At 39.9% G+C, this 13,808-nt stretch overlaps 1 protein-coding gene across 9 annotated transcripts in view; it reads right to left on the bottom strand.

The window, feature by feature from the left end:
• Nucleotides 1-13,808, bottom strand: part of OXR1 (oxidation resistance 1) — a 397,147-nt gene that overhangs the window by 47,668 nt on the left and 335,671 nt on the right. For all 9 annotated transcript variants that reach the window (XM_089776181.1, XM_089776183.1, XM_089776186.1 and 6 more), the window contains 3 exons: nucleotides 12,868-13,052; nucleotides 6,284-7,080; nucleotides 1,707-1,875 (listed from right to left, as the gene is read on the bottom strand). In XM_089776181.1, coding sequence (XP_089632307.1) covers nucleotides 1,707-1,875; nucleotides 6,284-7,080; nucleotides 12,868-13,052 — 1,151 coding nt within the window. The remainder of the gene's footprint in view (nucleotides 1-1,706; nucleotides 1,876-6,283; nucleotides 7,081-12,867; nucleotides 13,053-13,808) is intronic.

Below are 13,808 nucleotides of genomic sequence, written 5' to 3' on the forward strand. Positions count from 1 at the left end.
TGATGCTAGATTATCATGTATCACATTTGTCACATACCAGCAAGTTCTTATACAATTCCAACCACATCTTCCTTGCAACTGCTCTCAGAGATCAATAGCCACTAAGCAGTGCTCAACTTATTTGGTTAAGTTTACCTTTTATTCTAAATTATTTTTAGTGCTTTCTAAAAGATGTTCAATAGACAATACTGGAGACACTAGAGCACATAATCCTACTTGAAGGACAGGGTCAGAAACATGTCCATACATGAACACAATTGTCCACGGTAAAGATTTTGAGGTCTCTAGGTTGTTGTTGACTTGATCCAGATTTGCACATGCATATATACAGGCGACTCCAACCCGACTCCCTGAGTGCTTCCTCCACAGCTCCAAAATAATTGACTAGGAGCCCTGCGGAAGGACTGGAGCTGGGTCCAGGGTCACATGGTGGGGCTGCCTGGCTGCTCCCCAGGCAGGGCTGCATGGTGGGCGGCTGTCCCGTGTGCTGAGGCTCGAGCTGTAGTGTAGTTGCTCCTGGGGCCAGGGCGCAGTGTAGTGGCCTCACCCTCAGGAGCAGCCACACCATAGCCCCAGCTCCTGCAGCTACCATGCGACCCGCCCTGGCCGCAGCTCCAGCCAAGAGGATGGGCTAAAGCTGGGCCTGGAGCCGTGTGGTGGCTGTCCAGTTGCTCCTGGAGCAGGGCTGCATGGCGAGCAGCTGCCCTGTGTGCCAGAGCTGGAGCAGCTGGGCAGCCACCTTGCAGACCTGACCCCCCACTCTCACACCAAGCCCACCACCAGCAGCGTACCTTCCACATCCGAAGAAGGTAGTGCAGCTGCGTGGCTCTGATGAGGAGGTGGGCAGGATTAAAATTCTTTGTGCGTGCTCACACAGGTAAGCACCCTAGAAGAAACTTAGATGCTAACCCCGCTGAAGGATTGCCTATCCTTGGAAGCAGCATCAGTGTCCATGTCAGTTCAAAATAATTGGTGTCTCAAGACTGCTAGCTGATAAGTGACAATTAATTGTCAACAATGGTAAGAAACTAGTATTTAAAATAGAAAGTAATTGACGGTGCCTACAAGAAACTTACTTAAGCCTCCAACATTTCATGTTCTTTCCCATGTGTCCACGGCATTAGCACCTTACAATCAAGTACTGCATTATCATTAACCTGCCCCAAATCCTGTATTACACAGCAGGATGCAGATAAGTCCCTCTGAATTCCTCTCCATGCTGATATATGCTGTGACAGCCAGCCACTTGGTCTGTCAAGGATGCAGTCTTTAAAGTTAGCTAGTAGCACGAATTGGTTAATTAAAAGTAGAAACAACGGGCATGCCTGCGTTAATGCAAGGTACATAGAAGTAAAGCCCTTCTTCTTACATTGGCACAAACTCCTGCACTTAGTCTGGCTAATCTTGTGCCCCCATACTATGGAGGTGCAATGGTTAATAGTTCCAAATAGCAGTAGATCCACAAGATCCATCTACACCTCACCTTGCCCACCCAGCACAGAGATGTATTTCCACATGCACAATTTCTTTCCCGTTCTACATCTGACAAGCTCCACAGCTGTAGAGTAAGGGCAAGATTTGCCCCTTGTGTTATTACAAGGAAGGTATAATTATTTATACATGATTCTGAGAAGCGTAGAAGAAAATAAGTTAGACTATACTGTGGCAGAGCAAAATATTCATCCAACAACCTAACCCTTCTTTACCTCTCATGTGGAACAGCAAACCAGTACTCGTGTTTCTTATCTCTCTGTGCATACTGCTGCATTGATGCACTTGCTTGTGACACAAATGTTTTTCTCATAGGTTTTCCAACTTTAAGACACAAGAACTTGTGGGATCGATGTCTTCTCTTCTCTTTTGTAAGAGTAGAACCTACCAAGCATACAGGAAGAAAAGAGCAGTTAGCTCTGTCAAGTTCTACTCTACAATGTGAACCATACAATTAACCAACTATGTATTATCATAATTGATCCCAATGTAGTCTAAATTAGCTGCAAATACTTTTATTTCATTATATTTTCCACCAGTCAGCAGATTTTAACTCACATATACACAAGGAACAAGGAAACTTAAGACACAGATTTAACTTCTAACTTGTTTCTCTACCCATACACCTCCATCCCATAATACATACATACAATGATTTCAATTATGTTTGAAAATGCATTGTATTGAGAAGAGGAGGGAATGACTCACCTCAGGAGAGCTTCCTAGCAGCTGAATGTGGTACTGCAATCTTTTCCTGTTCTTAGCACCCATTGCAGGATGACAAACTCACTAGGCTGGTCTTCTGTAGCTTGGCCCTCCAGCCAAGTTACATAGGGACTTCTGAGATAGTAAAGAGTTCATACCATATGCACTAACTAGGGTCTTTAGCTCAGTCTCTGGGGCCTTTAAGTTCAGCTCTTTTATTGGATTTCTAAAGGAGTCTTGGCCCCTTTACCAGTGGCGGGAACCCAGGCCTGTTCACCACTCTGGGTTGGAATCCAGGGACCTTACATATGGCAGTCATGCACTGCTTCCTTTAATTAGATACTGCTGCTTCCATGGGCTTCCTCCCACCTGACCCCTTCACCTTCACCCATTACCTCAAAGTTCTCAGGTCCTCTCCCCCCAGGGCCAGTAAATGCAGCCAGTCACAATCCTTTAGCCAGAGAGGAACCTTCCTCATTCCTCTCGTCCCACCCCAGGTATTGCCCATAACCACTACAGTTCCTTTAAACTGCACCTGTTGGGCTCTGATTGGCTGTTTCCTCTCTAAGACAGGCCTGTTGGAAAGGGAGAAGTAGCATGGTCCCTATCAGAAAGTTGGAGGGGGTTTCACTAAGGCCCAGGTATACCCATCAAGGCATAAAAAAACCCCAACAACCCCACACAAAAAAACCCCACAAAAAACAAAACAAAACAAAAAACATTTAACCTGTCACTTCCCCCACCCCTTGATGCCTCTATTGGGCAGGAGCGGGGAGGGGGAAGCAGGTGCTGGAGGGGGAGCCAGCTTAAAAGCTAGTTCCTCCCAGCACCATCTCAGTGAGGAGGAGGGGGCAGAGAAGTCAGGGGGGTAGCGGGGACTGGGCGCGAGCTGGGAATCAACTGATTCCCTGCTTGTGCCCAGTCCCAGAGGTACCTGTTGGCTCTTAATACATTAAAAAAGCTAAAGCACAGCAGTGGGGACTCAGCTGTCTTGGCTCGCACTGGATCCCTCCTGCGGCACTTTAGCCTTTTAAATGTATTAAGAGCTGACTGGAGCTAACCCCGCTGCGGCTCCACCGTTTATTGACTAATCAATGGAAAATCCATTGACTAGTCAATAAGTTGAATAAACTAAATTTAACATCCTTATCCTCCCAACCCCCCTTTTAAAAAAAATCCATTTTCCCAATTTATAAAATGTGACCAGTTAGTAGTAAACTGATGTATAATGGGGTGGAATCAAACAATCACAAAAGAAAATATAGATGTATAAATTTAGACCTATACAGTAGTCTTGTGTACTGAATAAGTGCATTACAGGTTGAACCTCTCTAGTCCAGCATCCTCAGGTCCTGACCGGTGCTGAACCAAAAGATTTGCTGAACCATGGGAGGTCAATATTGTCTATCAGCATTACCAACACTTCTGCTGCTTACCGGGCTCTTAGACATTTAGGGTTAAATTAGAGCTGAACAACAGCACAAGACACTGTAAACAAACTTTATGCGACCGGGAGAAAGTTGGCCACACCCCAGGTAAGTAGACATCCAGCTGATTAAAATCATGCTGGACCACAGATGTTACTGGACAAAAGAGTGCTGGACTAGAGAGGTTCAACCTGTAGTTACTTTTCATTTCTAAAAAACAAATTTCTGCATTCAGCAATTCAGAATTGAGACACACATTTCTAAAATTAGTTTCATATTTAGCAAACATTTTAGAGATATAAAACATGAAGAAGTATATTTGGACATTGTAGCTATATATTTTGCTTTAATATTTCTAGTGAACTAATAGATCTGTTAGATTATTAAACACTGGTTAAGCAAGTAGGTATACATTGCCAAATTTAGCTAAGGTGATGAGGAACAAACCAAAATAAAGAGCCTCAGAGACAGACTGAACCCCACAACACTTAAAGTTGATTCAGGAAGCCTTTACAAAGCAAGAAGAATACAGTCCAGTTTGGAAAACAAAAACAAAAATAAAAAGCACTAGTGCCCTGATCCTAAGTTGCAACTAACAGCTTAGAAGCACAGGAGTGTATAGAAGGTGGTAAGTAATTCAAGTACTATCCTGTATTTCTATGTAAATTCATCTCTAAAAGCACTAAAATTACTCTGGCTGCCAAAAATCCTAAGAGACTATTCAGAAAAAAGCATAAGGGAGCCCAGACTATACCTCAGCTTCCTCCAGGCCTAAAGGATGCTAAACCACTTGCTCAACAACTTGCTCCGCCCCATGTCCCACCCCCATCCTGCCTCTTCCTGCTGCCCTGGAGTTCCCCAGCACTTATGCCTTATTTCTAAGGATTCTTTTTATTAACCTCTCCTCCTGCAGAAGCAGTTCTATACCCCTAATCATTTTGTTGCCCCCCTCTGTATCTTTTCCAATTCTAATTTTTTTTTTAGATGAGAGGACCAGCCTGTACTCAATAGTTACTATGTGGACATACAATAGATAACAAAGCCATTATGAGAATTTATATCCCCTTGCTAATGCTTCCTGACATTATTTGCTTACTGTGCAGTGGCTGTCAAAAAAGTTTTTTTCAGGGACCTATCCATGAAGACTCCAATATCCGTATAATTTAGACCCCCACTGTTTTACATATGTAGTTGGAATCATGTTTTCTGATGTTCATTACTTTGCAATTATCAACACTGAATTCCATTTGCCATTTTTCCCCCAGTTACCCAGTTTTGTAAGATCCTTTGCAACTCTTTATTCTGAGGCTCTCTCTACACTGGCGGGTTCTTGTGCAAGAACCCACAGAGCGTCCACACTGCCCGCCCGCTCTTGCGCAAGAAGACTTACAGTACGGCGTGATAAGAGAGGGCTTCTTGCGCAAGAGCTACGCTTTTTTTTTTTTTTACACACACACACACACACACACACACACACACACACACACACACACACACGTGTAAGCCTTCTTGTGCAACAGCTCTTGCGCAAGAGGGCAGTGTGGACTCGTGGCAGGTGTTTCTTGTGCAAGAAAGCCCTATGGCTAAAATGGCCATCAGAGCTTTCTTGCAAGAGAGCGTCCACACTGCCATGGATGCTCTTATGCAAAAGCACATCTCACACATGGCAGTGTGGATGTGTTCTTGTGCAAGAACCTACCAGTGTAGACATAGCCTAGGTATTGTCTTAACTACGTTCAGTAATTTAGTATTGCCTTCAAAACTTTTGCCACCTCTCCATTCACCCTTTTTTCAGATAATTTATGAATGCGTATAACAAACATAACACCGTAACAAAAGTTTTGTCAGTCTATAACTATAACTATGTGCATGCATTTTTGCACAAACTGAACTGTATATTCACAATTAAATATGAGATGATGTTTCAAAAGTTTCTGAATGGTGCCTGGTGCAATAATGGGACTATTAGCACCAACAGTAAGCTGGGAGATAGGAGCCATGGGTGTACTTTCCCCTGTGAACATTACTAAAGATACAAATGAAAATTACCAGGCACAGCGAGAGAACATATTGTGTAAAATAACACTTCTTATAACAATTTAGAGTATTAAAGCCAAACTTCTTAGCACAGAATAATGCAACAATTAAATGGGTTGGCCTTTCAAAATGCAGCTATTTTTGTTACTAGATAAAACTACTAACCCAATAATATTGCTGTGTTTTATGATATGCAAGCACTGTCTTAACTCTGAAAGAATGTTCATGTTCATGTTTCATACAGGTACTATCCAGGTTTTTTTCTCAATCTAATATACGGAACACGTTTTAAAAGTTTGTAATAGACAAGCTCAAAGAGTACGAAAAGAAGAATACGAATGCAAATCTTCAAACTCACCTTTCCTCCAATAGTAAACCTTTCTCTGAACCAATTTTCTAGACAATTTGTCAAGTAGTATGAATTATATCTATCATCTAGGGAGAAATTTCAGCATGTACATACAAGGAGATGAGATTTCCCTAAGAATTATTCCTAAGAATGATTTACAGAAGTTAATATATGCATTGAAAGATGAATATTCTTAAGCCTTTTTTGTTGTGGTGATGGGCAGATGGTTAAAAAGTATGTGCATATTTATTTTATTCGTTAAACTTTGACTCACCTTCTATTTGTTCATCTGCTGTGGTCTCCATTTTGTGCTTAATTTCTTTTTGTGAATCTTGCTGCATGTTTTCTCTTTGTTGCTTGGTCTGTTGCATAGTGTGAATCTTCCAGAGTTTACGAAGCTCTTCAACTTCTGTATCCGAATCTCGAGTTAGTTCTTTCACTAGCTTTTCCCTGCTAACGGTCTCTTTTTTTTGAGAGTCTGTGACGTTTTCACAAAGTAGACATTCCTTCCTTACCTCACACTCTCTTTTTTGTGTATTCTCTAGTGTGGAATCTTGATCTATGACAATGTCTACATCTGTTCCACATTCTTTGCTGGGTTGCACCTCTTGCAAAGATTTCTGATGGGCATTTGAATCTTTTTCCTCTGCAGTGTTCTCTCCTTCCCGTATTGCCATTTCAGCAGATACTGAACCAACAGTATGGGTTACAAATCCACCGTTATTTAAAGGCAGTTCAATGCTGGATTTTAAGTCACTGGGAACATTGGTTGAGTCTGAAATTACTGTTAAACATTCTGCACTTGTTTGATTTATCGTTTGGACAGATTCTGATGAGGCACCAGAAGATTTGTCTTGTCGAAGCTCATCTGAAGAAACAAGTTCCTCACGTATTGGAGAAAGTTCAGATTCTGTGAATACATCCTCTGAAAGAGACTCTTCGGTGCTCCGAGGGGCTGTGCTGGCACTGTCATTCCCTGTATCCCGAACCTTCAAGTCCATTTCATCTGTATTGCTTCTTGTAATTTTCTTGAAATGGCAGAGGTCCTTTACAGATAATGGTTCTACATCTCTGTTAAGCAAAGGATAATCAAAGTTATCACAAAAAAGTGCCTTTTATTTTAACTTTTTTTCCCTAAAAGGGATTAGAGATGTTAATGCTAAAGTAATCTTTAGAAGTTCATTTAGTTGGTCTTCTTGAAAAGTTCTAAGCCTGTAGTTTACAATTATTGTAAAGGCCACTTGCAGTAAAGAGAATGATTATTTTGTAATGACAGGTCTTTACAACAGTATCTTTTGCTAGGTTAGGAGTTCTTTTTGTTGTGTTTTTTTTTGGAGGGGCTACACTTATATACCAGCAAAGGCTCTAATATAAATAGTTATATGTCAAAGTGCTTTTGTTACTCAAGGAACTAGTACACTAGGAGGATTTGCTAGTACAGCTTGTTTAGATCTGGCCTAATACAAAAGGTACATTGCAATAAGTGTAAAGATGACCTCTCATTCACTGCATAATTCAATGCACTTATTCACACTAACACTATGTATTACCAACCTGAAGGTAGAGGTTTCAGAATGGACTAGCACATGTGGTTCTAGGACATGGAATACTGGGAGAGGGGATAGGGACAATAAGTATATATTTACTTTTTTTTTTCCAGTCAGAAGTAAACAAAACAAAATTCTAAAAAGTGCCTGTTGTCTAGTTCCTTCTAGGAAGTTTTGCCTTAACTTCATGTGCTTAGGGGAAAGCACCTTCCATTTGAAAGACATCTTCAGTACATTTTATCCCACAATACATATATTTAATGCATTAAATTCACACTAAGATTCAGATTTCATTAGCAGTGCATGTACCTCTTTTTTAAGTATATTGTGTAATTGTTAAGACAGGAGGTTGGAATTAAGTCTCAGCCTTCTTTTCAGACTAAATATGTTTAGAAAGTAAGCTATGAATTAAAGTGTGTTTGGATTATAATGTCTTAAACTGGAAATTTCCTCAATTTTTTAGTAACTGCACTGATAAGGAATATATTTGAGCAATCTTAATGCTCAGTCACCAAAATCTGTAAGGAACACAAGTAGTACTAAATACATTCCATGCAACTCTCAGCAGGTAGTCGAGCTTAACAGAATCAAAGATGCTGTAAATCCACATAGACTGACAAGACTGACATGAGCCCTTTAGCTTTCGTGAATTCTAATTTCCTTGCAAAAAAGAACGCATAAGGGCTCAGATTTTTATTGTTGAAGGTTACAAAAGTGAATTAGTTTTGAATTAGTTTATGAAGGAGATGGAAAGCAATTCTTGAAGTAGATAATCAGGAGACAATCTGCAGAAGCAAAAATAAGTTAGAAAAGCCAGAAGCTATAATCAAATTAAAAACAGTTAGAAAGACAGATCTCATCAAATTCCTAATCTAATTTAGCTATTGCAACCACAGATCCAGACTAAGATTCTGAATTTGAATCTCATGCTACTGCAACTTTACAAACATGACTCACTTTTTCAAGTGAGCCATAGCATAGTGGCATTTGGATTGACATTATAGTAATGTGACTAAGAGATTTGGCTTCTATTTAGATGTTTATAACTAAGATAGCAATCTCATGCATAGGAGCTTCTCAGAAGGCAGGGGTGAATTTTTACATATTTATTTTTTAATTCCACAAATTATAAGGTGACAAAGAATACACAATATAGAATTTGAAAAATGTTCTCTCTCCAGTTATCACGCTTTGTAAATGTGTAATTCTAAACTCAGTCATTAGGAAAAACAAATGTTATCGTCAAAGGGGAAAAAAAGTAACCTTTCAGCAGCAAGAATTACATCTGGGAACTACCACCAAAAGAAATGAGATTTCAGAGCTACCATCTGATATATCTTCTCAAGCCTTTATAGAGATTTGTTTTAAGGTTCCTTTGCTATATGTAAATATATATAATTATGAGCATATATTGAATATGTCCTATTAGTTTTATTAGGACCTATGTTAGTCCACAATGCAATTCAAGGACACTTATTCAGGCCGAATAGTTAGTAAACCTGACAGGATTACTCCAATTTCTTAAAATGAATAGGAAAACAACTGGATCATTACTCAATTATTTGAATTTCTGAGCTTCAGCTGCCCTGATTCAGGGGCTGCATCCTATTGTAAGTCTCAAAAAAAAAATCCCCACAAAGCATGCCCCATAGCACCATGTACGCACCATGTACGCTATAACCAAGTTTACATTTTGAATAGCTATAAAAACATGAGGCTGAAGAAATGCTAATATGGCTTGGATGTGAAGAATTCTGAATAATATTCTGAAAAAAAATAATTCCAGAGAAACCTAGAAGTGAGCAGGAAAACTCAGCAAGAGAAATATACAGAAGATTCACATGTAATCAGAAATGATTTCGGGCAGCAAACAAAGCAGCATCTGATGCTAGTGCCCATCTAATTTGGCTCTGTAGAGACCAGACCTGAAATACTGCATTCACTTCTAAGCAATTCATTGATAGCACTGAACCTCTTTACCTACTTATAAAAATGAAAAAAATAAAATAATTTGGGGCTAGAGATACTACCCCATTAGGAAAAAAAAAAAAAAGAGTTAAATACATATAGCCTTCTCTAACTAGGGTTGGGAGATGGACACTTTATTTGTACTAAAGGGAAAGGAAAAAACATAAACAATGATATCAGAGGCTCTGAACTAGGAAGAAAAACCAGGACGAAACTTAACCAAGAATTTCTGAAATATCAGGAAGAACCTTTCAATAAAGACACACGGGTTGACCTCTTCTTCAGTCCGGCACACTCTGATCTGGCAACATCCATGGCCCGGCTTTAGTCAGCCCAATGTCCACTTATCATGGGTGTGGCCAAGTTTCCCGTGATCCCATAAAGTTTGTTTACAGACACCAGTTCTGGTTCTCAGTGTTTTGTGCTGTTAATTTAGCTCTAATGTACCCCTAAAAGTCTTCTAAGATCTCAGTAAGCAGTAGGGATATAAAATCTCATTTAATAAGTACAGCCGGGCTGGAGGAGTCCCCCTTCTGTGGATGGGGGATGCTCTGGTTGGGCTGCTGCACCCTGGCCTCTGGCAGACCCTGGCCAGGCCCACCACTGATTAGGGCTTCTCTGGCTGAGCTGAAGCACCCCCTCCCTCACTTCCCCCACCAACTGCAGCAGGCCCCATGGAGCAGAAGCCCCTATAGGGTGTGTGTGGGGGGGCTACTCCAGCCCCCTTTGGTTAACCATAACTGATAAGCCCCACTCATTAAGGGTGAGTCTTACTGGTTAACCAGTTAAACATCACATCCCCAGTAAACAGTGGAAATGCTGGTAATGTTGCTAAACAATAGTGACCTTCCGTGGTTAAGCCAATTCCCTGGTTTGACACCCATCAGGTCCTGAGGATACCGGACTAGAGAGGTTCAACCCATACTAGAAAATTTCACATGTCTCCTTTCACCCACCTCATTATGCAGGAAATTTAAAATTTGCTATGAAGAAAGAGATGTATGTTAATTGATAATTTTCATAGAGGTAATATCAAGAGATAGCTATGTGTTACAAAGACATTTTTGGCCATATTTATAGTTCCTTTATTGCACCTCTATGTCCTCACAAGTCTCATAATTCAGTTTGTCCACAGGACACAGTTTCTGGCTGGCATTCAAAGTCTTCTAGAGCAACAGAGAATGTAGAGGAATTAGAAAAATCCATCTCAGTCTACAAGCAATTGCGTAGCTTGAATATTCCATTTTACGAAGCTCAGAATGTCTCCTTGGGCAAAATGATTAGGGTATTTCCTGGGTTCTGGAAAATAATTATTTAACTTGCAGAGCAAAAAGAGAGACTCTGGTGGTAGGAGGCAGGGAATAAAGGGAACAGAACTTCAAATTTCACTGTGGATAATTATACGGCTCTCTTCTGCCCACTATCCAAGTGCCTTGTAAACACAGCTTCTTAGGAATACTTTGGCAAATTATTTCCTTGTGAAAACCATTGTTCTGTTGAAACCATGACTGCTCATTGGTATAGGATGGCTTCCCCGAATTGACTTGAATCAGTTTTTAAAAAAAAGTTAAAGTGAAATGGCCCATTTTGGTATTTTTTAAACAAATATTTCTGATTTTTTGGTATCAATCTACTCTGTTTCTAAACTTAAAGACTATTACAAGAGGAAATTTTTAATTAAAAATGGTCAAAATTAAAATACAGTAATATGTTTTAGGTGACCTGAACAGAATTTTCTGGCTTGTCAATCTGTGAAAACTTTCAAGATTTAACTTTTCATCCCAATAAAGGGAGTAATTTTTTTTGTAAATGACAAACATTTTTCCAAGACAGGAAAACCATTTCCTGCCCAGTTCTACTAAAGAATTTTGAGTGTTAGCACTCTAGGCACTTGACTTTCTTTTTCCATCTTAAAGTTAGGCTTCAACATCTGCCTGTACACACCTGATTTTCAGAAGGTACTTATTTTGGCACCATAGATATGAGAATGAGTTGCCTAGTTTTAGAATATAGTTTTGAAAATGTTTTAGTTTTGAACATTTTGGCTTACATTTTTGAGACAGTAGAGTTACAGACTTCCTGCATAAACTCTGATTTACTCCAACAGAATAAAATGCAAATTTGAAATCCCTATTTTCATTCCTTTGATTTACAGAACTTGTGTAGAAAAACGAAAGTCTATACCTCAGATTTCTCAGGATCTTTGTTTTGCAGTATCAGAGGTGTAGTCGTGTTGTTCTTGCAGATTCAGACTAAGGAAAAGTCCTTTGGCACCTTATAGACTAACAGATTTATTGGATGCATCTGACGAAGTGGGTCTTTGCGCATGAAAGCTTATGCTCCAATAAATCTGTTAAGTCTATAAGGTGCCACAGGACTTCTCGCTGTTTTGCAGTCGATTTTTAAAGAAGTGGAATTCAAAGTTAATATATCTTGGAACAATTTGCCCCCTCTCACACACACGTAAATTATACTGACCTAAGTGCACATGTAGACTGCACTATGTTAATGGGAGAGCTTCTCCCCCCAACATAATTACTCCAACCCCTTGAATGGATGTAATGAAGTCAATAGGAGAGCTCTCTCCCATAAACTAAGAGTGTGTGCACTAGCAGTATTGCAACTGCACCAATGTAAGCTCTGTGGTATTGAGGGGAAGAAATTTGGGGGCATACTATTTAAAGCTTTAAAAACAAAACCAATCCACACGTATTACATAATGAACATTTGGGGAAAAGGCTCTTTGCTTAAGCTTCAGAATCCTTTTACACATCAACTGACACCAGAGCAAGAAACATGCTGTTCCATTTTTCCAGTGCTCCAGCACCTACATAGATAACTAATCCTTTATTTTGCTGTTCACTATACTTCTGATGCTACTAAAAAAAAGGCAGAAAACAAATCAGGCCTGTTTATACTTCATAAAAAGAGGTACATTTTCTTCTTTGGAAGTCAACCATGAAAGATATATTAAGATTTCTATCCAAAATTACTCAAGAATTGGTGATCATTTCAAAACTATTGTTTTGCAATGGTCACCATCAAAAAATTCTTCTGTTAACAGTTGTAATAGGAAAGCAATTGTAAATATGGGACAAAAATATGGTAAGTATTGCCAAATGCTAACTTTTCCAACAGTTGATAGTGTATAGGAGATGAAGAAGCCAAAATTCATTTGATGTATGTAGAACATATAATATACCAAGAAAACACATATAAAGTAGTTTTCCATGTCACTCCAAGTTAAGATATTCTCAACCAAAGTTCACTGTTTTAGTATATAGTTACTAATCAAGACGCTATGCAACTTTTGCCAAATTTTACAAATATTAGTCTAACTTACATGAGTAATGAATCCTTTATTTTGCTGTCCACAATTTCTTTATACAAAGCAGCTGACGTCACTTCTTCCATTGGACACATGATGCCATACTCTTCGCAGCCGTTCTCTTGGACCAAAGGATCAGTTTTATGTGGATCAAACATGATATTATTTGGCGTCACTAGCAGCACACCACTGACTGTACCCTAAAATGAGAGTGGGAAAAAATTCAAGGTTTCCTTTAAGTTTGAGTTGCCCCTCATTTATTTAACTAAAGAAAATTACTTTCAAACACCTTTCTTCTGAAAACAGAATCTTTTCTGGGGTTTGTTCCTACTAATGTAAACTTTGCTAGACAATGATAGTACCAGAACTTTTTGTGTTCTACAGCCAAACAAACTAGTCCCTATAGTTGGAGATACTACCTTCCCTCTTCAAGCAGATGTGGACCAATGCGATCCACTTTTCAAAAAGAAAAATCTCAACTCTTCTGGTAAGTGAGAGAAAACACTTTGCGCCAGTCATTTTGTCTCTACTTCCCCTCATACTGAGTGGCAGAAGTGTGGATCTCTCTGCATTGCGAGAGGCAATATGCAGGCAGACATATTAGAGCTTGGGTCAACTGCAAATACGTTATTTTGAAGTGCTGACATACCACACATGTCTAGCATAAACCTTTCTGGCTTACTTAATCAATGGACCCATCCATCAGGTAATAATAAAGATATTATTCATGTAATAAATACTTTTGTGACAGGGTGTGGTCACAGCAGACCCCCCGGGGGGGGGGGTGCCTCCCAGGGTGCTGTCACGACCACTGCCACTCGCCTTCCCTCTCTCCGGGGCTCGTCACTATCTAGTCCTTCTGGGCCTGTTCCGCTGGCCTCCCCCAGCCAAGGCCCCAAACTGAGATCCCTTCCCCCACAAGGAGGAGTACAGACACTGAACCTCTTCAGGTCCAA

Source organism: Pelodiscus sinensis, chromosome 2, assembly GCF_052426305.1.
Source record: "Pelodiscus sinensis isolate ZL-2025 chromosome 2, ASM5242630v1, whole genome shotgun sequence".
Taxonomy (NCBI): Eukaryota; Metazoa; Chordata; order Testudines; family Trionychidae; genus Pelodiscus; species Pelodiscus sinensis.